General features: G+C 52.6%; 2 protein-coding genes across 4 annotated transcripts in view; one reads left to right on the forward strand and one right to left on the reverse strand.

Moving 5' to 3' along the window:
• The window catches only part of IFT140 (intraflagellar transport 140), an 85,617-nt gene extending 78,940 nt beyond the window's left edge, over nucleotides 1-6,677 (reverse strand). Inside the window, exons 1-2 of the mRNA XM_012743456.3 lie at nucleotides 5,878-6,677; nucleotides 828-1,004 (exon numbers count right to left, since the gene is read on the reverse strand). Of these exons, the coding sequence (XP_012598910.2) occupies nucleotides 828-974 (147 nt within the window). The 5' untranslated portion in view covers nucleotides 975-1,004; nucleotides 5,878-6,677. The remainder of the gene's footprint in view (nucleotides 1-827; nucleotides 1,005-5,877) is intronic.
• A 312-nt stretch (nucleotides 6,678-6,989) lies between these two features.
• CRAMP1 (cramped chromatin regulator 1) overlaps nucleotides 6,990-23,693 on the forward strand; it is a 53,901-nt gene continuing 37,197 nt past the window's right edge. For 2 of the 3 annotated variants that reach the window (XM_012743474.2, XM_075994937.1), the window contains exons 1-4: nucleotides 6,990-7,241; nucleotides 9,276-9,622; nucleotides 17,115-17,308; nucleotides 21,980-22,133. In XM_012743474.2, coding sequence (XP_012598928.2) covers nucleotides 9,277-9,622; nucleotides 17,115-17,308; nucleotides 21,980-22,133 — 694 coding nt within the window. In that variant the 5' untranslated portion in view covers nucleotides 6,990-7,241; nucleotide 9,276. Of the gene's footprint in view, nucleotides 7,242-9,190; nucleotides 9,623-17,114; nucleotides 17,309-21,979; nucleotides 22,134-23,693 lie in introns of those variants that run through there. The other variant, XM_075994936.1, reaches the window with a different exon arrangement.

Below are 23,693 nucleotides of genomic sequence, written 5' to 3' on the forward strand. Positions count from 1 at the left end.
TAAATAGAAAGAAATTAATTGGCCAACTAATATATATATAGAAAAAATTAGCCGAACATGGTGGCGTGTGCCTGTAGTCCCAGCTACTTAGGAGGCTGAGGCAGCAGGATTGCTTGAGCCCAGGAGTTTGAGGTTGCTGTGAACTAGGCTGACGCCACGGTACTCACTCTAGCCTGGGCAACAAAGAGAGACTCTGTCTCAAAAAAAAAAAAAAAAAAAAAAAAGAGGAGGAAAAGAGACTTAGGCACAGAGGAGAAGGCCATGCAACACCAGCAGCAGAGACCCAAAGCAATGCGTCTATACACCATAATGGCTGGCAACACCAGGAGCCAAGACAAGGGCACGGAAAAGATTCTCCTCACAGCCTCCGAAGCACGCAGCCCTGCTGACACCCTGAGTTTAGACATCTGGCCTCCAGAGCTGAGGGAGTCCATTTCTGTTATTTTAAGCTACCCAGTTTGTGGTGACTTATTGCTGCAGCCAAAGAATGGCCCATGTGGAAAGTCAAGGAGGGAGCGGGCAGGGACATGGGTTGGGATCCACAGACAATGCTGTGGGCCCATTTCTGATTGTGGAATCTGTCTTAAGTATTCCTAAACATGTCCCCAAACCTGAATAGCAGGGCTAAAAGAATTGCTACATACTAGAGCTTTTACAATATTGGGGATTTGACCTTAGTGAGAACTGATGATGGTATTATTTGATTTCTTAGAGAAGCTACAGTAGAGCTGGCTTGATATCTCTCTCTCTCTCTCTCACACACACACACACGAGAACAAGAGAAAAACAAGGGCCAAAAGTCGGAGCCTTTGCTGCTGAGTACTCACTTGTTCCAGGTATATATCCACGCTGCCTCCCGAGGTTGTGTTGACAGAGCCAACTGCCAAGAATGGGTGGACAGGATGCCAGCTGATGTGTGAGGGTGACCTGGCTGTGTCTGGGGCTTCTACTCGATGATCAAAATAGAGGGCCATGACCAAACTCAGACTGGTCAGGGATGAAACCTGCAGGGGAAAAACAAGTCCAGTTTTAAACAACACAAATGAAACAACTGTATATGGAATTACAAAAGGGATGTATCACAAACCTATAATCATTAGACATTCAGCAACTTAAATGCCCTTTTGGACTGATAATAGGCAACTTTATGTGGAAGAAATTGCTAAGAGGGAAAAAATATAAAATCAAAAGCAAGAGATTGGACCTGGAATGCCCCAGGGTGTGACAGAAAAGCATAAAACTCGCTGCCATCAAAGAAAGAAGGAAAAAAGCTCTGTAGCCCAGATGACACATGTAATCCTTGAAAATTTTTATTCCAGTCATAACAAGGACAATTTATATTTCCATAGCTGCCTTTTAAGCAAACATTCCAAACACAATGAAAGCAAATTGATCCAGAGAGAGTACTGGTACCAACAAAACCTAGTACTCAATTTCTGATAAAGAATAAAACCCAAGACTGTCTTCTGACTCCCAGGTGGTAGAAGACAAGATTCCTTTTTTAGAGAATCAAAGAGAACAAAGCCACAGCAACTGCAGAGAAGTTGAACTTGATTAATTACAGGAACTTAATTAATCAATTTTTCCTCTCATTCTTTCTTTCAGACCTAGAAAAGACAGCTGTACTGTCCCTCTTCAGGAGAGGTAGGATGCTAAGTGAAGCTATAATCTGACTACTACCTCCCATTCTATACTCCAAAGCCAGTTTGGGGAAGTTAACTGGCAAGGAAGAGAATATTTGTGGGCTAGTTTGTCATCATTTAAAATTACATTCAACTTCATACCCATTATGATAACTATTATAAAAAAATAGATATAGTAAGTATTGGTGAGGATGTGGAGAAACTGGAAACCTTATGCATTGCTAGTGGAACGTAATAAAATGGTATAGCCACTGTGGAAAAGTCTGGCAGTTCCTCAAAAAATTAAACACAGAATCACCATTTGATTCAGCAATTTTGCTTCTGGGTATGTACTCAAAGGATTTAAAACAGGTTCTTGAACAGATTATTTATACACCCATGTTCACAGCAACATTATTCACAATAGCTAAAAAGTGTAAGCAACCCAAATGTCTACTGATGGATGCATGGATAAACAAACTGTGGTCTAATCACATAATGGGATATTATTCAGCCTGAAAAAGAAAGAAAATTTTTTTTTTTTTTTTTGAGACAGAGTCTCGCTTTGTTGTCCAGGCTAGAGTGAGTGCCGTGGTGTCAGCCTAGCTCACAGCAACCTCAAACTCCTGGGCTCGAGTGATCCTTCTGCCTCAGCCTCCCGAGTAGCTGGGACTACAGGCATGCGCCACCATGCCCGGCTAATTTTTTTTATATATATATCAGTTGGCCAATTAATTTCTTTCTATTTATAGTAGAGACGGGGTCTCGCTCTTGCTCAGGCTGGTTTTGAACTCCTGACCTTGAGCAATCCGCCCGCCTCGGCCTCCCAAGAGCTAGGATTACAGGCGTGAGCCACAGCGCCCGGCCCAGAAAGAAAATTTTGAACCTTGAAGACACGATGCTAAGTGAAATAAGCCAGACACGACAAGACAAATGCTATATAATTCACTTATATGAGGTGCCTTAAGTAGTCAAAATCAGAGACAGAAAGTAGAATGATGGTTGCCAGAGGCTGGGAGAAAATGAGGACAGAGTTTCAGTTTGGGATGACAAAAAAGTTCTTTTTCTTTCTTTTTTTTTTTTTTTTTGAGACAGAGTCTCGCTTGTTGACCAGGCTAGAGTGAGTGCCGTGGCGTCAGCCTAGCTCACAGCAACCTCAAACTCCTGGGCTCAAGCAATCCTCCTGCCTCAGCCTCCCGAGTAGCTGGGACTACAGGCATGCGCCACCATGCCCGGCTAATTTTTTTTTTATATATATTAGTTGGCCAATTAATTTCTTTCTATTTATAGTAGAGACGGGGTCTTGCTCTTGCTCAGGCTGGTTTCGAACTCCTGACCTCGAGCAATCCGCCCGCCTCAGCCTCCCAGAGTGCTAGGATTACAGGCGTGAGCCACCTCGCCCGGCTAAGAAAGTTCTTGAGATGGATGTGGTGATGGTTATACAAATATGTAGATGTACTTAATACCACTGAACTGTACGCTTAAAAATTATTAACATGGTAAACTTTACATCACAATAAAAATTGTTAAAAACATTAAAAACCTGCAAATTTCTATCAAGAAAGTAAGGCATAGGCCAGGTGCAGTGGAAATCCCAGCGCTTTGGGAGGTTGAGGCAGGAGGATCAGAGACCCCATTTTGTAGAGATTCCATCTCTACAAAAAATTTAAAAATTAGCCAGGTGTGGTGGCATGTGCCTGTAGTCCTAGCTACCTGGGAGGTGGGAGGATTGCCTGAGACAAGAGTTCGAGGCTGCAGTGTGCCATGATTGTACCAGGAGTTCGAGGCTGCAATGAGCTAAGATTGCACCACTGCACTGTAGCCTGGGTGACACAGTGAGATCCGGTCTTTAAAAATAAATAAATCGAGAGGAGGGCATTATGGACCATACTGTTTGCTTTTAGCTATATAGCAGAGGAAGCTGCTATATTGCTGAGAGGAATCTGGGAAGGCTGTTTGGATCTGGAGAGGAAATGCTCTTCCATGAGAAGCTGGAAGACACATGGGTACACATGAACTGTTACATTTCAAACGTTTACCTTTTTCCTATGCATATATGCCCTGAATGCTAAACAAAGTCAAAATTTTTGAATTGTGCTGTCACCACCATGAACTTAAAGAGTGCCAGCCCAAGGTCCCCAGTGGCATGGTCAGCTCCTGTCTGGGAGGGAGTCAAGAAGGGCAGACCTCACCTCCTATACACACACACTCACATATACACTGAGGTGACATCTATACTGGCCAGGGCCCTGCTATCTTTTTTTTTTTTTTTTTGAGACAGAGTCTTGCTTTGTTGCCCAGGCTAGAGTGAGTGCCGTGGCATCAGCCTCACTCACAGCAACCTCAATCTCCTGGGCTCAAGCGATCCTCCTGCCTCAGCCTCCCGAGTAGCTGGGACGACAGGCATGCGCCACCATGCTCGGCTAATTTTTTCTATATATATTAGTTGGCCAATTAATTTCTTTCTGTTTATAGTAGAGACGGGGTCTTGCTCCTGCTCAGGCTGGTTTCGAACTCCTGACCTCGAGCAATCCGCCCGCCTCAGCCTCCCAGAGTGCTAGGATTACAGGCGGGCCCTGCTATCTTTGAGTAAAGTCCTTACGCAAACCTTCAAACAAAGCCATTAAAAGGGAAAACACATGAGATCAAAACCTGGGTGATTAAAACCTTTTAAAGTGAGTTTTAATGTGATGCTGTCAGCCAACAGTCTAATTCCTGGGCTATGGGAAATTTGTATTTAACAAGTATACTTTCTGAAAATATCTCTCTTAAAAATCAGTGATACATTAGTTTAGTGGTAATAATGAATAACTATAATAGCACTTGCATAAAGTTAACCTGATTCCCTCTGTACTTTTTATTTCAAACATCACTTTATAATAAGTATAAATGTTAATGGTGTTTTATTTTCTTTCCTGCCTGGGGTTTTTCCAGAGGCTCTTACCCCCCGTACCCCTCTTTTGGGTACTCAGGAAACCTCCACTCCTCCAGGAAGCTCTCGGGACTTGACTTCTCCTACGTTGTCCTGTCTTCTGCCCCAGAGTCTCCATACAGCCTTGTATTTCTCTACAGCTGCATTCAGACTTTGCTGCAAATGTATCTGATGGATCATCCCCTCCCCATGTGATCTGCCACATAGGGTGGGAGCCGCAGGAGCATTCCCAGCCCCTGCAACGATGCTTTACACAGAACAGGCTCTCAGTATGTGCATCCTGGATGAAGATGCTTATCAGCAAGGAGAGATGTTCTTGCTGTTTTTTGCTGTTACTGTTTTTAGACACAGGATTTTTTTTCCTGTCACCCAGGCTGGAGTGCAGTGCCCCATCACAGCTCACAGAGGCCTCAAACTCCTGGGCTGAAGTGATTCTCTCACCTCAGCCTCCCGGGAAGCTGGGACTACAGGTGTGTGCCACCACACCTGGCTAATTTTTAAAGTATTTGCAGAGGTGGAGTCTCCCTATTTCTGCGGTTTTGTTAGTTGTAAGAAGTGGGTTACAGGCCAGCCTAAGTCCATTTTATACAACGTATAATTTGTTCATCATTCCTTTCACTTGCATTTAAAATGTTTCTACAGTGAATAAGTATTATCTCTATAATTAAAAAGTTACCAAAGACGAAGAGAAGAGACGGCTAAGGATAAAAGTTATGTACGTAATGACAATCTATTAATAGTGTCAGTTCAGAACCGATGGGAAGTCTGCTAAGCTTATTCATCTGAGGGTTACATGGTATTATGATAAGTCTCCCCCATGTCACTGCATAAGAAACCCGAGGAAGGGGCTCCACAGGTGGACTTTCGGGACAGGCACTAGCGGCCGCCCTCCGGAGTCGGCCACAGGCCCCGAGCCCCCGCCCGCACAGGGTCGTCGCTGCGACTCGAGCACCGGGCGCAGGTAGGGTGTTGAGCTTCCGGCGTTTAACCAGCGCAGGACGTTTTCCTTTTGCCACTCTCCCTGCCCTGCTGGTACCTGGCGGTGGTCGGAGGTGTCCACCTCCCCTCCCCGTCCCTTGCGAAGGAACTCGCACAGCAACTCGGCACCCACTGCGCGCCCGCGGCTGCGCCCACAGGTGGCAACCGTGCTCCCATGGGCAGGACGCCGTGCCAAGCACGCCCTGGCTTCGATGGGACCCGCGAGAGGCCACGGGGACTCGGCAGCGGTGGGCTCGCGGGAGTGGCCCAGCAGGCCCTAGCCCCGGCCCTTGGGCCGCGGCCGCCCCCAGGACCTGGGCCGCCCTGACCCAGGACGCCACTCACCTCCACCAGGCCGCAGCGCTGCCGCCTGTTGCCGGGACAACGCCGAGCGAGGAATGCGGAAACAGCCGAAGGTGAGGGATGCCTACATTCAGGCTGCCGAAAAGAGCCGAAAGAGATCGGGAGTGCTCGGACGGCTCCGGCCCTGGCCCCGCCGCCTCGCGCTCCGAAGTGAGTCCCTAGCTCGGGAGGGCAGCCGAGAGGCGGGGATGCTCGCGGGGCGTGACGGTGACGTAGGGCCCGCGCCGGGGCACTCCGTGTCCAGGGGCGCTGGCCACACCTCCCCTCCCCGTCCCGCAAGGCAACTCAGAGGCGAGGGCGCCGGATGCCGCAGGACCGGAGCGACCCTTTCGCCCACACCCTCCTCGCCGAACTCCGCGCCCCCGGCCGCGGGCGGGAAGAGCGGCCGACTCAGCCTCGCTTCCTGGCGTCACCCGGCCGTTTACGACAAGAGCCCGCGGCTTCGGGGGCCCTAGACCCCTGGGGCGAGAGGGTGGTCCAGCCGGGCTGGTCCGCTGGCGCGGGCGCGCTCCGAGCACCCACGTCCCGTGCCGTGAGAGCAGCGAGGGCGGCTGCGGGGGACGCTTGCGCGGGATTGGCCTCAGAGCCCCGTTTCGGGAAACACTGAGTTGTAAAACCGCGCCCGTGTCGCCGTAGTGGGAGCGACCTAAGCGCCTCACACCGTGGACTACGGTAACGCCAGAAGGGCGCGTCCTCCCCTCACACGCCCTCAGCTCTCTCCTCAGAAGCCAGGTTAGCGCCTGACGCCAGACCTGCAGCTACAGCGGCGTCTTCTTCTCACGCATCCGTCAACACTGCTGTAGCCAATCACAGCCAGGGCGCTGAGCTATTGGCTGCCGGTCCACCAATCTGAAGAGACGCAGGCCCGCACGGTCACGAGGCTGGCGACACAACAGTACTCGTGCCGCAGGCCCGCCCTGCCGCTCCCGCCCCTTGCTCTTGCGTGCGAGCGCGCGCACTCGTTTCTGACCAATGGGAGCGCCTATAGGGGGCGTGCTCGCCCCCGCGCGCCTCGCCCCGCCCCTGCCCCGTGCGCCCGCGCACCCCGGTCCCGCCCCGGCGCGCCGGCTCCGCGATCTCCACCGGCAGCCGTCGCCGGAACTGCTGCTGAGCGCGGCTGCGGCGGCGTCGCAGCCGGGTCAGCCGCACGCCGGCCCTCGGAGGGGACGAGCGGGGCAAGCGCCTCTCGGCCACCAATCCCGAGCCGGAGAATTAGTCCAGAGAAGCGGCCTTGCTGCAGCCGGCGCTCGGGGACCGGGGCTGGCCGGCCCAGCCGGGTCTGCGGGCGCCCGGGAGGCCCCGGGAGGCCCGGGAAGCCAGGCTGCCGCGAGGCGTTGATGAAAAAGGTGACCGGAAGCTGGGAGCTCGGGCGTTCTGCTGCCCTGCCGGGCTGCCACCGAGAGGCCCGGTGCAGCCCGAGGGGCCGCGGGCGGCGTCTGCGCCCTGGGGCATTGCTGCGCGCTGGGGGCCCGGCCGGCCGGCCGGCTCCGCGGAGCCCTGGGCGGAGGCATGTTGCGCTGGCGGCGCCAGCGTGCAGCCGGAGATCTGCCCCGGAGGGAGGTTTCCGCTCCTCCCGTCCCGAAACCTAGGAAGGGTGTCGGGATGGAGCTGGAGGTGACTGCACCTCTCTGAATGGTCAGGAAGTAACGTTGGGGGTTTTCAGCAAAAGGATGCCATCTCCGTGTTTTCTTTTGCAGTTAGGGGAAAGTCTGTACGGTGGCGAAGTCCTCTGAATTCGGAAAAGCTTGTCTTTTTGTGCTCAGTTGGTGTCTTCACTATCAAGCCCAGCAAATGGGCGAGTTTATTCTATTGCGTCTGATGTTTGTTTTGCTTGAGTCTCGGGGTGACAGTGGATAGCTTTGGCACGAGTCTCCTGGGAGCGGGGTTCTCCACTGGAGAGCCCAGAGAGAGAGAGAGGCCTTTTGGGATTTAGGTTTCTTCGATAGAAATGGGTGGGCTGAGAATGAAAAGTGAGAAGTCCTGTGCCATAAAGTTCTTTGAGTTTGGGGATTTGTCTTGAATAGTTTTATTCTTTGGCAGGGTTTTTAAAAACTAGCCTGAACTCAGGTGATTTGTGAGGTCGGTTCCAAGAGATGAAAAGTGCTACAGATCATGTTGTGGCAGAGTACATCAGAGTAGTGATATTATTACGATTGTTACCCATTTTCCAATCTTTCTGAGAGGTCCTTGACCACGTTCCTGTATTTCAGTGTGTTGGTGCCTCACTCTTGTTTTCCTTTTAGATGGAACTGTACCCTTCAACAGTTGTGTTGAGTGTAGTTATCAATATCTGTTGAGAAATCTAATATTTATCTTGTTTCATTACACGTACACGTTGCTGACTATTTCTGGGCTTAAGATGTTGGTTTGTACTTGATTCTCTTAGCTTGCTTTTGACTGGCTGTGCTTTCTGGGCTGCAGACATTTTAAGTCATTGCATTTTGGCGTTGACGTTTTACACGGCAGTGGGTAGCAAAGTTAACGCAAGAATTTTATTAATTGTTACGAAGAGTTTTAACACCTTTCTCTTCTACTGATTCTTGCAATTGGACCAGGACATAACCGGGTTGTCACTTTCCTGGGTGGCTCCAACCTGTTCCATGCAACAGGCTCCTTTGTTGCAAAAGCATTTTTAATTGGTAAATCCCCGCAGCAGCACACATCTCCCACCCTGAGAAGAAGATTCCCAGAGACCCGGAGCCGATTATTCTTTATGTCTGTTTTAAAATAAGCAGGCAGACCGGCGGCACTGGGCCACCATGGAGTTCCCCGTGCGAGCGGGCGGGCCCGCGCCTCTCCCGTCCCCGGGTCGATCTGGGCTGCTCGGCCCTCCTCCGGGGCCAACTCTGGGGGCCAGCGCGCGGGGCAGGTGCGCGGGGCCCGGGAGCCCCGCGCGTTTCGGGGGGCGGGGAGGGGGTGGGGACGAGGGGCGAGGGCTGTGGCTGTGGCCCGGCCGGCCGAGACGGCGAGGGAGCCAGGCTGGCGCGCAGGGCCAGGCCATGAGCCGCGGCCCCGCCGGGTAGGTGGCTACGGACCGGGACAGGCGGCCGGGACCCGCGCCCCGACCCGCGCCGGGCCGGGACCCTCGCTCGTCCGCGCCCCCCGGGCCGGGGCGGGCCGGGGTCCGCCGAGCTGTCGCGCCCTCCCCGCGGCCGCCCGGGCGCCAGGGCGCGGGCCTCGGCCCGACCGCGTCCTGGGCAGGCCCCGCAGGGCCCGGGGCGGCGGCGGGGCCGGGCGCGGCGGGGCGAGGCGGGCCGGGCGGCCGGGCCGGGCGGCCGGGCGCGGATTTGGAACAAACAACGGCGGCCATGTTGAGAGGGAGTCGGGCGCTAAACTTCCCGGCCGCCGCCTCACCCGCCGCCTCCCGCTCCCCCGCGCAGGATGACAGTGAAGTTGGGCGACGGCGGCAGCGGGGAGGAAGGGCTCAAGAAGCTGGGCAAGCGGTCGGCCGATGAGGAGTCCCTGGAGGGAGAAGGGGCCGGCGGCGCGGACGCGGCCGAGGAGAGCCGCGGCACAAAGAGGGACGAGAAGACCCCCCGGGCCGGCGTCGACGGCACCCCCGCGCCCCCCGGCGCGCCGCGGGCGCCGTCCCCGCCGCAGGGCAGCCCCCAGGACCAGCACCACTTCCTCAGGTCCAGCGTGCGGCCGCAGAGCAAGAGGCCCAGGAAGGACCCGCCGTGCGCGGTGGGCAGCGGCAGCGCCGGCGGCTCGGGGCCCCGCGGCAAAGGTAGGGCGGCCAGTCCCCGCGGGAGACCCCTGCCCCTCTCGGGTGGCCGTGGGCGCCGGGGAGCCCTTCCCTCCCTCCCGGGCCAGGCGCCACCCCAGCCCTCCCCCATCCCGAGGCCTGCAGAGAGGCCCCCCACTTTCGGTGGCATTGATGGGGGGAGGTGTCCCTTCTCTCCCTCTGTATATAAACTATGTGAAGACGCAGTAAGTATGTTTTCTTAGGGGACTAAAAGAGATCCCCTGAGGCTGTTTTCTTCCCAAGGGATCATTGATGATTTTCGAAGGTTGGCTATTTTAAATAGGGAACAATAGTTTAGAAATGGGAAGAGAAAACATACCCAGATTCCAGGTAGTGGAAATGCAACAAAGGAACAGACTGTTGAAACTCAGGGAGAGACTGATATGGGGAAAAGGGACCCTGGGGTCTGACTTTGTCTGGCTGTCCTCTGCTTACAGTGCCTGGAGGAAGGGTGTGAAGGGCACAGAGATGCGCCCTTTAGTTTACTTCAGCGCCACAGGAAGGGTTTCCCCTAGGGTGGTGGGTAGTGAAAACGGTTGTGGCCCATGGCCCAATGTAAACAAGCACCCTCTGTGGAGTTCGTCTTGGTATTCTGAGGGGACTGAGAGCATTCCTACTTAGCCTGGTCCCTACCAAAACCAAACCAAACCAAACGTCATTGTGGTCCTCCTGCGCCTGCACTTCACTGTCCTGTGCTTTTTCTTACTTGCATTTCAACATTGCACTTTTTCTTAATTACACAGGTGAATTGCTTTTAAATTCTTTGTTTCAGACCAAGTTTGCAGCACTTTTTGTAAGTAGCAGATTATCACATCAATTTCCAGTGAGTTTCACATGAACAATTTTCACTTAGTTCCTTCAGAAATGTGAATTTAAATTTAGTAAATGGTCTTGGTAGTTTTAAAAAGTAAATATTTCAAGAGTTATCAGAGAACCTGTTTTGGAGACCTGTGCCAAATGTGTCCCATTAAGCTCACTTCTGCCTTATTCTTAAGCAGAGAGGGCTGGCCTGGAATCAGGCGGCCTTGCTAATTGAGAAAGAATTTTGGTGTAAGTATACTTTCTTACAGATGTAAATATAGTGGTAACTTAGTGGGTTTCAGAGTTTAGAACTTGCCTCCTGTAAGTTTATTTTGGTATGAAAGTTGCTGATTGATTAATTTGCTTTACCGGCTTTGCTTGTTTTGTAAAAAGTAGTTTTTCATTGCTAGGCACAGGTATATCTAAGCCCTTCAGGTCTCCTCTGAACTCACATTAAGCTCCTGGGTACCTTCAAGGGTTTGTCATTAGTGGTTTCAGAAGTCCTGGTCCTAAGATCCTGTTCGTGGCCCTGTGACTCTGGCCCTCTGACCTCTCTCTGTGCACTTGCCCTCTTGGATTTACTTTTCTGTCAGAGAGGTGTCCTCACCTGTGAAGCAGGGAACAACAGTAACTGCTTTACCCTCTTGAAGTGTGGCTGCTAAAATGAAATGAGGTGTTGGTGCAGAAGCACTCCATGACTTGGACTTGGTCACCTGTGTATAAGGTGGAGTGTTGAAAGTTCAGTGTTCATTCAGGTAAATTTGGGGCAGTAAAGTGATGAGGGGAGGTTTGCTTTTGTTTGCGTAGCAGAGAGAGGTTTGCTAAGGTAGAGAATGTTTCCTGCGTGAACCTCATGCTCAGATCATTGGTGCTTCTGTCCCTAACGCTTGTCTCAGCTTGTGGCTTGAAGCAACAATTGACTTTTCATTACGTTTTATGTTAGTAAAGTACAAATTTGTCAGTGACTTATCTATTTTACTACGTCAGCAAGCAAATATTTCTTTAAGTAAATGATAAAAAGCTAAGCTGTAATGACAGCCTTTTGGAGAGGAGTAGGAAGTGGGTCTCCTTTGCTTCACAGATCTTCTGCCCTTGAGCTTTGGTGAGGCCTCCCATTGGCTGCTCTCTGCTCACCAGCTGTTGGGTCCTTTGGAGGTACTTTGCTGTGCCCGGGATGTCCCTTTCTCTGGGGGGGAGACCTGCAGGGAGACCTCTGCTCAGTCATCACCTCCATTACTCATCAGAAAAGAAGGCCCGGTTGTGACAGAGCACCCCCACCCAGCACGTTCTCCAGTTTACCCTTGATAATCCCGAGAGGAACTTCTCCGTTACAGGCCATGGAAATCTCCACCTGGGTGGTGAGCGTGTCTCAGTGAGGAAGTGAACAATACTTCATTTTTCACTTGAAAACATTGTAATTTGTGTTATGTGTAAGGAATACTCAGCTCAGCCATTGGCAGTTCCTTTGGTTGATTACTTACTCCTCTTGCCAATTTCAATCTCTCTTTTTATTTTTTATTATTTTTAGATACAGGATCTGGCTGTGTTGTCCAGGCTGGAGTGCAGTGGCATGATAATAGCTCACAGCTCACTGCATCTTCGAACTCCTGCGTTCAAACCATCCTCCTGCCTCAGCTTCAGCAGTAGCTGGGACTACAGGCACACACCACCACACCTGGCTGATTTTTTGGGGGGGAGGGTAGTGACAGAGTCTCGCTATGTTGCCCAGGTTGCAATTACAGTCATAAGGGCCTGAGACCCTCACAGTGAATTTGGTGGAAAGGACTTGTGGAGAAAAGGAAAGTCTCCTTGTTTAGCTTTTCTCCATACAACCATGTTTTCTTTATAAGAACAGAGCCTTTTGTTGATTTCAAAGAAAAATATTTTTTTCTAGTGTGATTCCAAATTAAAATCTTTTTGAATTAGTAAAGGGATGGTAGCTAAGATTTAATACCTACATAGCAGGCATCTTGCATCCCCGTAGCTTTGCTTTTAAATGGGTGCGGAAACTGAAGTTTATTGTTTAAATCAAGTGCTCAGCCAAAACAGAAAGTAAGCAACAGACTAGAAATCAGTGGATAATCTTGATTCCAAAACAAATGTTCCTTGGGTTCTACCACACTGCCAAAGTGACCCTGGGGTGCCTTTGAGACCACAGCTGTAAGAATATGGGTTATGAGACAGAGTCCCTGACGCTCTGCTCTGTTTGTCCAGTCCACAGTCTGGCTGACCCTGGGCAAACTAGTCCATGTTTTGGATACTCCCTCGCCTCCATAGATAATGCAGTGAAACCCAGTCACAGGGCGGTTAATGGGCTCCAGGTGCTTCTGCTTCAAGGTTACAGGACAGCAGGAAGAGCCTGGCGGGTGGGGGCCCACCTGTGGGGGGATGGATTCCAGGAATGCTCCCAAGCTGGTGCCTGTTGGGGGTATTTGGCTGGGAGGACTCTGGGGGTGGATACAGAGATCCCCTGCTTCCTTTGCCCCCCCTCCCCCCCAGCCCCTTAAAACTTTAGTTCCATTGAGGATGGGGAAATGCATCATCTCCAAAATTGGGCATTGTAGTCTGAAGTCATGGTTGCCTGTGCTTAGGGATCAGTAAACAACTTTATGTAATTTACTCTTACTTACATTTTGCATAATCTGTGGGCTGCTTGTAGCTTCTGGGTGTTTTTAAAAGATGTCTTGAGCAAGGCATGGTGGCTCATGCATGTAATCCCAGCTACTTGAGAGGCTGGGGCCAGAGGATTGCTTGATGCCAGGTGTCTGAGCCAGGTGTTCAAGACCAGTCTGGGCAACATAGCAAGACCCTGTCTCTGGAAAAACTAAAACAAAATTTAGCCAGGTGTGGTAGTGCATGTCTATAGTTCCAGCTTCTCAGGAGGCTGAGGCAGAAGGATCATTTGAGCCCAGGAGTTTGAGGCTGCTGTGAACTGTGATAACGCTGTCATAGCTCCAGCCTGGGCGACATTGAGACCCCATCTCATAATAATAATAAAGGAGGTGTAAAATATCTCATCTGATGCAGTCAACCCTAGCGAGACTGGTATTGTATTGGAGAGCACTTTGAATCAGCATTGAGGGGACCTGAATTCTACTCTCAGAATTCAGTTGTGTGGCAGAGGGAAAGTCACTCAATATGCCTGGACATTAGCTTCCATTTAAAACAAGTTGAGTGAGCTAATGGCTGAGCGCTGCACTTACCTTAACATTCAGGGATGAAGGATTGAGCAGTGCAGAAGGCACTTGGGTGTGGTGTTCTCAAGAATGTCCAGAAGTAGAGTCATTGAGGTCAGTGTAGTCTGTGTCTGGGCCTTTGCTCAGTCCTTTCCTCTGGGGAGGCCAGAGGAGGCTGTTGAGTGTCTTTTCTTGTCAGAGATGGCGAGGAGCTGGCCTGGGGGATTTGCAGTGGGACTGGGAAGGGGGAGAAGCAAGTGGCAATGGGGCCGCTGGAGGATGGTGGAGCTCAAGTGGATGAGAGACCAGGGCGAGATCAGTTCTGGAGGCCCTGGTCCCAGGGGCCTTGGACATGCTGGTCCAGTGCCGGTTGGGGGCGGAGAGAGGACATGGAGGGCCCTCACCTGTCACTGAGCATCTGCTGGGTGCAAGGCCCATGCTTGTAGGCCAGGCTTGGGTGTGGCAGCCTCCCGTCCTTGCTGTCGAGGAGCCCACTATTGGGGCCTGTTCTCCTTGCGCATCACTTCAGGGTTCTAGAATACTGACTTCTCATCATGCAGACTATTACTAACCTTCTTTGTGGTCTCGGAAACATGGTCACGGGTGAAGCGTTGACTTTGACCCTCTACTTTCTGTTGCTTCTTACACCCACTCCCACCCCTGAGAGCGGGCCGACCCAGTCTTGTTAGAATCACCGTCTTCCCTCACTCACCTTTCCACGCCTTCCATTCTTCTTGGTAACTTCTCTCTCCTTCCCTGTGGGTCTTCACCTCTGTTTCTCTCTGAATGTCTCTGGAGGGAGGTGGCCTCTCTGGGGTCACCTTTGTATTCTGCCTCGTGTCTCTGCTCCCACCTGCCGTTTTATTCTGCTTGAACTGGAGCTGTTGGGGCCAGAATTAAGGCAGTGAAGCCACTTCCTCCTCTGAAGTTTTGGGGGGAAGACCAGATGCCACGTTCTTCTACTCTGAGTTGGTGATTCTGGTCTACTTTTAAAAAGCATTTGAGATCTAGAACGATGGGCACCAAACTTAGAAATGGTTACTCGGGGGTGGCATGCTTTCCTTTGTGGTTCTTGCTGCTTTGTTTCCCTATACTGAGGAGGTATCATTTCTGAAAGGCTGAACATCCCCAAATGTCACCCCTGTCCGGCAGGCAAGTGTCACTCTGGCTGCTGCACCTTCTCACGCCCGCAGTCTGCTTTGTCCTGCCCTTGGCCTTCCCTCCCCTCCAGCTCAGACACGCTCCGCTCTGTGATCCTTTACTGTCATTCTGGCCTGGGTGACCCGTGCTGTGACCTGGTAAAATCTTGCAGAATTTATCAAGGCCTCTGGATTATGGGGTTTTAGAAAACGTCTGTCTACTACTTTAAGTAGGTTCCTAATGTGGTATGGCTGGCAGCCTGCGCTATGTATGTGGTGGGGCTGTCGGTAGGTCATGGTGTCGGGAGAAGAGAGCTTCGTGAGTGTTCCTTAAGAAACTGGAAATGAATCTGAAGTCCTTTGTTGTGGGTGGTGCAGAGGGGGACGGGCAGCCCTTCCTCAGACACCTGCCCCTTGGAATGAGGGCTCCAGGTGGGCCAGGATGTCTTGTAAAGTCAGCATCTGTAACCCACCCTTCAGTTTGCAATGAAAACGTCTCTGACTGACTAGAAATGGAGTAAAACGGACTCCTGGAAACCAACCCTGAAGTTGCCACACTTGTTGAAAACGATTGGGCAGCACCGGGCTCATTAGGTTTGCTTCGGTGAAGAATAGACGAAGTCAAGTAATGTGCTGAGTACCTCCTTATGTAGCCCACTCTGTAACACAGAGGGTCCTTGGAGGGCGTTTCTGACGTGCGGGCTAGGATGGGACACACGTGGAGCCTGTCCTTGCTCTGTGACAGCGCACTTAGGACTGTGAGAATTAAACATGCAAACGCTGCACTGGCTGGTGGTGCTTTCTGCACTGACAGAAATGTTCCATGGTGTCCACTACGGTGGTCACGAGCCACACGTGGCATTCGATGACTAAAAATGTGGCTGGTGTGACTGAGGAACTAAGTTTTTAATTTTTTAATTCTAATAATATTTAAATTTAAGTGGCCTCATAGACTACCGAATTGGACAGGGCAGCTCGGATAAGCCAGCGTTTCTGTGCACCTGGTCGCGTTGCCTCATGAGCCAGCTACACTGGTCGCCACACTGACACGTCTCTCCAGACGGGAGCCAGACCCGTCCCCACAGCTGAGCACGTTTGGAAACGGCGGCCCTCCGCTAGCTGACTGTGGGGTCGGCCATTTCCAAGGCTCCTTACTCTGACGCGGGCCCTGGGTGGGATGTCAGGTGGGCCGAGTCTTGGCCTCCCCGTGCTCTCTGGGCAGCCCTGCACGAGTTTTTCGTGTTTTTTCCAGAGAGAGTCTTCACAAGTCTACGAGGACTAGCAGCCTTTGGGGGTTTTCATTTCTATTATTTATGACGGTCTCCTGTGAAACTCCTGTCCTTGGTGGCAGACCCACCGAGGGAGGGAGCAGAGCCCCGGCCAGCACCGGGAAGCCGCCCCCGACCAGGAAGTGAGTCCTGAGTGGCAGGGCCCAGGATTATCTCATTAGGAAAGCATTTAAACAATAACCTACAGTTGTTTGGCTTTTGCTTTTTAAAGCATTTTTATTTTTATGATCTCATTTTCATCCTTTTGCAAGATTGTTTCAGAGTTTGAAGGTTTATGGTCCTATAGTTCCAGGAAGAGAGAACCCTGGTTATCATCGGGGTAGCTGTGACCACAGGGATATGCTGGGAGTTCCGTTTCCTCTGAGAGGGGCGGGAGGAGCGCGGGGCCATAAACAGTTCGTCTGTGTCTGTGCCCTTTGACCCTCGTCCCTGCCTGCCTGCCTGCTCGTGGGCGCCAGAGTTCTGAGCCCACAGCTCGGGAGGACGGGGCCTGCGTTTTCTCTTGCTTTTCCTTTCCAGCGTCATCTCCAAAGGTTCAGCTTGAGATCAGGAGCTGGTGCTGTGGTAGAATTCGCAAGGTTCTCCCGTCACTCTCAGGACACCAGATTCTGTTGGTGGGAATTGATCAAGGATAAGGACTAAAGATTCGTAAGCACTGGTGGTGCTTATTATTTCTCACAGAGGGTAGCATTTTATAGGTGTTTAAATGTTTTCTTGAGTGTGACTCTCAACCCACTTATTTGTAAAGATGATGAGAATATTTCAGCCAAAACCCCATTTGAAAAAGAAAGATACAGTGAAATGTGATGTGAGACTTCTGTTCTTGGAGAGACAAGACTTCTCTGTCTCCATCACGCACAGCACACTGTGGCGCTGTGGAACGGTTCTGCGAGAACTCTTCCTTTCTCTCACTGCGAAAGCGTTTTGCAGCGTCCTCTGGTCAGTTAAGGGTTTTGTCATCGCAGAGTCTCCTTGCTGGTGATCAGTGGGACCCCGGTGGAGGGGCCGGGGGCACTGGGCTCTCCTCCAGCTTTCCGGGCAGATCACTGTATGGTCCTTTCTCTCCAAGGAGCCGAAGGTGGTGGATCGTCTTCTGGAAATGTGTCTGGGGTTGCCCCCTCCGGCCCTGCAGGGGGCTCTCGGTCCTCCTCCCGGAACTTAGGGTCCTCTGGCGGTGAAAAGGAAGAAGGCAAAAGGGCTCGGCGGCAGTGGGAGTCGTGGAGCACAGAGGACAAGAACAGCTTCTTCGAGGGGCTGTACGAGGTAAGTGAGCCGTGGAGGCGAGAGGTGGCCGGCACACCCAGTCTCTTGGCGCCTGCGCCTTCCCGTGGCCGTGGGGGTGGCAGGTCCCTGCAGGAGCCCCAGTCTCGCCCTCTGACCTTGGCCTTTTATCTCCTCCTTGTGCCTTGAGGAGGAGTGGTTGGGGAGCATTTTTGTTTGCTGCTTTCATTTCCTGCCCAAGATTGCTGCCTGCTACTTTCCAGGGACTCTTGACTAAGTAGTGGTCTTCACCTCTCTGGGCCTTCCCTTGGACACTGCGCAGGCTGACTTGGAGGAGGTCCCTTGAGTGGGGGCAAGGGCCACTTGCCACGTCTGTCGGTGTAGCCGGCTAAACCCTAGGCCGCTGCCTTGCAGGAAGTCCTGCAAGTGGAGGCAGCACTGCCCAGCGCGCTGGCCATGCTCTGCTGGCTCTGTGTGCCTGTGTGTTTTGTTTTTAAATCCTTGTGATTATCATGAACATACTTTCTTATTAACATTAATTGCATTTCTCATGGTGTTTCACAGTTCCTTTGCTCAATATTTTTTAAATATCTATAAATATGCTGCTTTAGATGTAGACAAAGCTATGATCTGTATGCTCACCATTTTTGTAAATAAAATTTTACTGGAAGCCAGCCGTGCCCATGGATTGACCTGTTGTCTGTGGCTGGCTTTGATCGCAGTGGTGGAAGTGGGTAGTTTCGACAGATACGGAGTGGCCCTCGGGGTCGAATCTTCACCTTCTGGCTGTTCGCTGCTCTACCAAACCATCCTCGTGCTATTGATTTTTGAGGTCCTATGCTAAATAATGCTGTAGGGAACATCTTTGTGCACATTGCGTATTTTAGACTGCTTCTTTGGCATATAGTTTTAGAAGTAGGCTACTGAATCAATGAACCTTATTCTTTTAATAGCCAATTAATTGGGGTGATGGAAAAGTCTTGCCGAGCCTGAGAAACAGACGGCTCAAAAAAGGAGCAAGGCTTTGGAATTTAAACCATGACGTATTTGTGGGGAGATTAGAGACGAGACACATCTGAACACAGGCAGCGAAACAGATTGCAGAACGTTCCTGTGGCTGTGCCGCTGCTTTCCCAGAGCTGACGGTTAAGCGCTGCCCATCCCCGTCGGACGAGAGTGCTGTGCCCATGTGGCCTGGCTGTCCAGAGAGGGTGAAGTGTGCATGCGTGCCTTGTTTGAGTAGACGTGAAGTCCTTCAAACAAACACAGATGTGTCTTTTTTTCCCTATGAGTCTTAGAATAAAGCACAGGGCTGTTGTTGTATGGACGGCGTCCCCAGGGGCCTTCTGTAAGCTGTCTGTCAGGCGTGGGGGACCGGTGGTTCCTGGAATGTTTTCAGAACTGGCAACCGTGGCTGATTCTTGCCCGAAACGCTTGCTTACTGCTGTGGTGAGGCCCTTCCTTCTTGGGGAAACACACGCCCTGCGGGGGTCTGGCTGCCGTGGTTGTCCCCTGAACATGGCAGAGGGAGTGCCCTTGTTCACGACCCTCTGTACCTGTCTTCAGGTGAGTTAGCCCCTCTCCTTGTGGTGCCACCTTCTTGTTCGATTTTTGCTGCCAGGTAGGTGTGTGTCATCAGAACTCCTGACATCCTTGGTTAGTAACAATAATTGGCTATTCTGGTCGTGTGATGCTTCCACTGCTGGTACTGTGCATCTCAGAGGGTGTGTCTCTGTCACTTTGTGTGTCTGACCAAAACTCGTGGCACCCTGGTGGGTCTTGATGTATCAGGTTGGGGCAAGGTGACCATTAAGATCTGGAGCTGTGGGATCACGGTGGCTGAGCACAGGCCTCTGCTCTGAGGAGCGTTGCTTCGATAAATGCTAATGAAGCTCGCTGCCCTCTTGACACCCATCCGTGTCTGACTTCATTATGTTTCCAGTGACAGAACCCAGCTCAGTGCAGCTCAGGGTGGAGGAATTGAGCCACTTTCATAGCTGGGAGGGATGGGCAGGGGCTTTGCTGTCTGGGCCCTAGTCTGCTACCCCAAAGCATTGGCCACCTTCTGGCCCCACCCTAGTTAGGGCAGCACCGGACGTGAGCTCAGACTGGCCCCTCAAGTCACCACCCGTCCAGACTTCTCCCTGCACCGGGCCCTGTTGCCACTGCTGGTGGGGAGTGGGGCTGGCACCTGAGCCTCTTCGCCTCTGAACGCCCTTCTGTCAGCGGTGTTCAGTGCAAAGCCGGCCGTCGACACTTCATTTTCCTTCTTACAGTCACTCGTCCATCTGTGTTTATTTTTGCTGTGCAATTCTTGATTTCCTACCTTCCATCCACACAGCCAGTGTCCTGTGCTTATTTTTCACAATGTCCAGAACGGGTGTGTGTGGTGGTGTGCCCTCTCTCTGCACCTGCCCGCACCTTCCCCTTCCTGTGCACAGAGCTGGGCTTTTTACTGTCTCCCGACTCCCTGTAAATACCGTGAGTTCTGAGTCTTTGCCTCCTAATAGTTTTCTCTTTCTTTCAATTCTGCCTAGTTTTTGTCGTTGCCACCACTTTTATTTATCTAGTTCACAGCTAAGCACAGGGCACTCAGTTGTGCTAGCAGTGCCGGGAGGCCCTGCCCTTGTGGGCTTACGGTCTCACCAGAGCAAGACGCAGGCACGAAGGAGTTGGGTGATGAAAACGCACATGCTGCCAGGTGCCACGAGACCTCGGGAGGCAGCACAGCTGAGAAGCGAAACCCGGGTCACGAAACCCGAGTCACGAAACCCGGGTTCTGGTCCCAGCCTAGTAGGTCAGTTCACCTCTCCTCCTTGCCCTGGCTGCAGAGGGAAGCCGTGCAACAGGGCCTGGCTGCGTCCCTTTCCACCTTGGTTCTCATTTAAGGCTGAGGGATTTGGAGGGAGAAGGGTCTGATCTGGACTGTGAGGACAGGCGTTTCAGATACAGCTTTGCCGCCTATGTTTTCCCTGCCGTTCCTTTTTAGAACAATGAGCGAGCTTTCATTTTTTTTTGAATTTTTTTATTCTTTAACTTTTCATTTTGAAACATTTCAGACTTAAAGTTGCAAAAAGGGGACAAAGAATTCCCACATGCCCTCCTCCCTGCTTCCCTACTGTGGGCGTAACCTCAGGTGACAAGCTCACGTGCAGGTGACAAGCTCGTGTGCATCCTGCTCATCCCACCAGCCTTCCAGGGCCCAACTGCACCTCGGGCTCTGGGCCAGGGTCCCACGTTGCGCTTGATTGTGTGACTCCAAGGCTCCTGCAGCCTGGGGCAGTTCCTCAACCTGGTGTCTCTCCTTGTCCCTCTCCCTCTCTTCCTTTCTTGACTTCCTTTCTCGGCTTATACGTAGGTCCCTCCTGGTCCAGTTCACATTATGCGTTTCTATCAAGGATTTCACAGCGGTGACCTGTCCTTCCTGGTGCATCTGATCTGGAAGTGTGCAACGTGACCTGTCTCGGTCCCGGTGACATTAGCCTCGATCTCTGCATCCAGGGGGTGTCTGCTGGGTCTCTGAGACTGTGTGAATGTCTTGCTTGTCATTTTCTCCCCCACTGATGTCAACGCCCACCGCTGCTGTGGCGTCTGCCCAGCGACTACCTGTTTCCATTATTCTTTCCACACTCCCTGGTGAAGCCACGTGAGGAATAGCCTGCCTTCGTGTTTACGTGGTTGTTCGGTTATTTATCTATTTACATTTCTACCCACATGGACTCGTGTTTGTTTTATTCTGTGGGTCATGATCCATTCACGTCATGGTTGGTTTTCTTGCCCAAATCACTCCAGATGTGACCACTGGAGCTGCTTTACGCTGGCTCCTGTGTCCTCCCGACATGTTCCTGTCACCCAGCAGTGTGTCTCACTTTCTGTCACCTTAAGGTATTTAGAGCTCACCTGCTGCCCTCCCTGCCCCAGCCCTGAAGTCGGCCGTTTCTCCGGGAGCCCTGGCTCCATTTGGAAAGCATGTTTGGAATCCAGCAGCTGGGCACTGGGGAGCTGCTTGCTGCTGGGCTGCCCTTGCCTCTGGTCCCGTCCAGCCAGTCTTCCGAGCTTGCTTTTGGTGAGATTGTCCGGCAGCTGGCTCTCTTTGTGGTGAAACCTGGAGCAGCACTGGTGGTGAGCCTGTCCTCTGGGAGTCTGAGCCGTGCTCCGCCTTTGCAGGGAGCCGTTCAGGGAGGATCAGCCGCAGGTGTGCTCAGAGCACGTGCCATGTGTGCTCTCCGTGCACGCACTTGCGTCCTCATTCTGATACAAAATGCGTTCTGTGTGGCCAGAGCCACGGAGGGGTTTCTGAACAGTCGGTCTGTTTGATTTTTAAGGTGCCAGATGTGCACCACGCTGAGCACCCTTGTCACTCCTGCCTCCTGGCGATTCCTCCCCGGCTGTCCCAGGTCATGGTCTCTATAGAGCCCTAGAGATTGCACCCGGTGGCCAAGTGACGAGCTTGGTTTCTCCTGCTCGGGGCCTTGCCTGTTTGTGGTCCACATGCTCTGGTAGTTCTGTCCCCAAGTTTCTGCCGTTACTTTATCTTTACTGATTAAAACTTGAGGTCCTAGGAAGTCAAAGCTGAAGTCCATGCACAAGAGCTGGGAAGGGCAACCTGCTTGTTGGCGCCAGGCCCGTCCTCCTCTCTCAGGAAGCATCCACCCCCCACGGAGCGCTGCATTGTTTTAACCCATGTGCTTTTACCCCGGACTTATTTTCCAGCACGGGAAAGACTTTGAAGCCATCCAGAACAACATCGCCCTGAAGTACAGGAAGAAGGGCAAGCCCGCCAGCATGGTGAAGAACAAGGAGCAGGTGCGCCACTTCTACTACCGCACCTGGCACAAGATCACCAAGTACATCGACTTCGACCACGGTGAGTGGGCACAGGCCAGGCCAGCTCCTGCTGGAGCGCGGTTTCTACAGCCCCACAGGACCTGCTCTCTGGCATTTTCCCACCCAGCTGCTCAGCCCGGATTTCCTCGCCTTGCGCTTTGGTGGTTTGCCTGGTGACTCTCGGCCAGCTTGAATTTGGAGGAAGCTACCCGTGTACCGCGCTCTGGTGTTCTAACTGCTGCTTTTCTGAGTAGTGTGTTGTGTGCTTCTGATGTGTGTGGGTCCTGGGTCCCTAGCTCACCTTGGGCCTGGTCCCTGACTATAAGTGAGGGCCCCTGGGGTCCAGCCAGGGGGCCAGGCTGCCAGCACTGTGCTGGCCCTCCTCTGAGTGGAGCACGTTGGGGTGGGAGTCGGGCAGGGCTGGCCCTGGCCTGCCTGGGTGGGTAGTCGGCTCTCCCAGGCTCTGCCCGTCTGTAATTGAATACAGATCACGCAGGTCTCTTTATTCACATGACCAGTTCACCTCCAGGCACACTTCTGGCTTGGAGCACCCTTTGTTCGTCATAGTCTCTGTTCCCTGGAGATGTGGCTGCCTGCCACCTCCACGTGTCAGGAGAACTGCCTCTACTCGTGCCTGTGCCACAGGCCTGCTCTTCATGCCTGCAGCGCACCCTGTGCACTCACGTCGCTGGCACCTTCAGGAGCCCGAGCCCTTCTCTTTGCCACTCGCACTCTGCCTGGGGCAGCGTGGCTGTGCCGCTCCTCCTCGAGCCTTTGCCTGTGCCATTGTGCCTACTGGAGCCTCTTGTCTCGGCCACCCCTGCATGTCTGCTGTCCACTTCGGCTGGTCCCGAAGGCTCTCTTGAAATGAGAAGGTGGCCAGCGACTGCGGAGCGGCGGGGAGGTTGTTCGGTAGATGCTGTCGACACAGGAATGGGATTCCACAAGCCTCAGTCGGAAAGTCTGCTGCTTTCCTGCCCACGGGTGGGGAAGTGCCTCAGGGATGCTGGGGTCCCTAGCGTAGACTCCCGATTCATACTCTCCTCTGAGGCTCAGGGTCTGCCAAATCTGGGCTGCTTCCAGTGTTGATTTGGGAAGGCACTTAAGCAAATGTTTCCTTGCTATTTTCCCTGCCGTGCAGGCTCCTAATCCTACGCCTCTGGTGCCTGGCAGTGTCATTCCCCTCCAGACCTCCTCTCCCATTGGGGATGAAGGGTGGACGCTCCCACACAGCCGCTGTGTGGGTCAGAGCTACCCAAGCCTTTCCCCTGCTCTGAGTGGGCCTGTGCAGTCCTCCCTCTTACCCCACCACGGCCCTGGTGTCTCCTGATTGGGCTCTTGGCGGGGGCCTGTGTGATGCACCTTGTTTCTGTGGCATCACGGCTCCTCTGGGGTCTGTGATGGGTCCCAGTCGTCTCAGCCAGGGGCCACCAGCCTCTGCCTGTGTTTGCATGGGCCGCTGGCACCGTCAGGCCTTTGCAGCTGGTGGCTGCCTGGGACTGGAGGTCACGAGGACAGAGGTGTCTGGGTTCCTCGTACCATGCCGGTGGCAACAGGTTTCATACGTTGTAGGTTCCTGTCGTGGTGCTTCTGACTGGGT

Source organism: Microcebus murinus, chromosome 19 (genome assembly GCF_040939455.1).
Source record: "Microcebus murinus isolate Inina chromosome 19, M.murinus_Inina_mat1.0, whole genome shotgun sequence".
Taxonomy (NCBI): Eukaryota; Metazoa; Chordata; class Mammalia; order Primates; family Cheirogaleidae; genus Microcebus; species Microcebus murinus.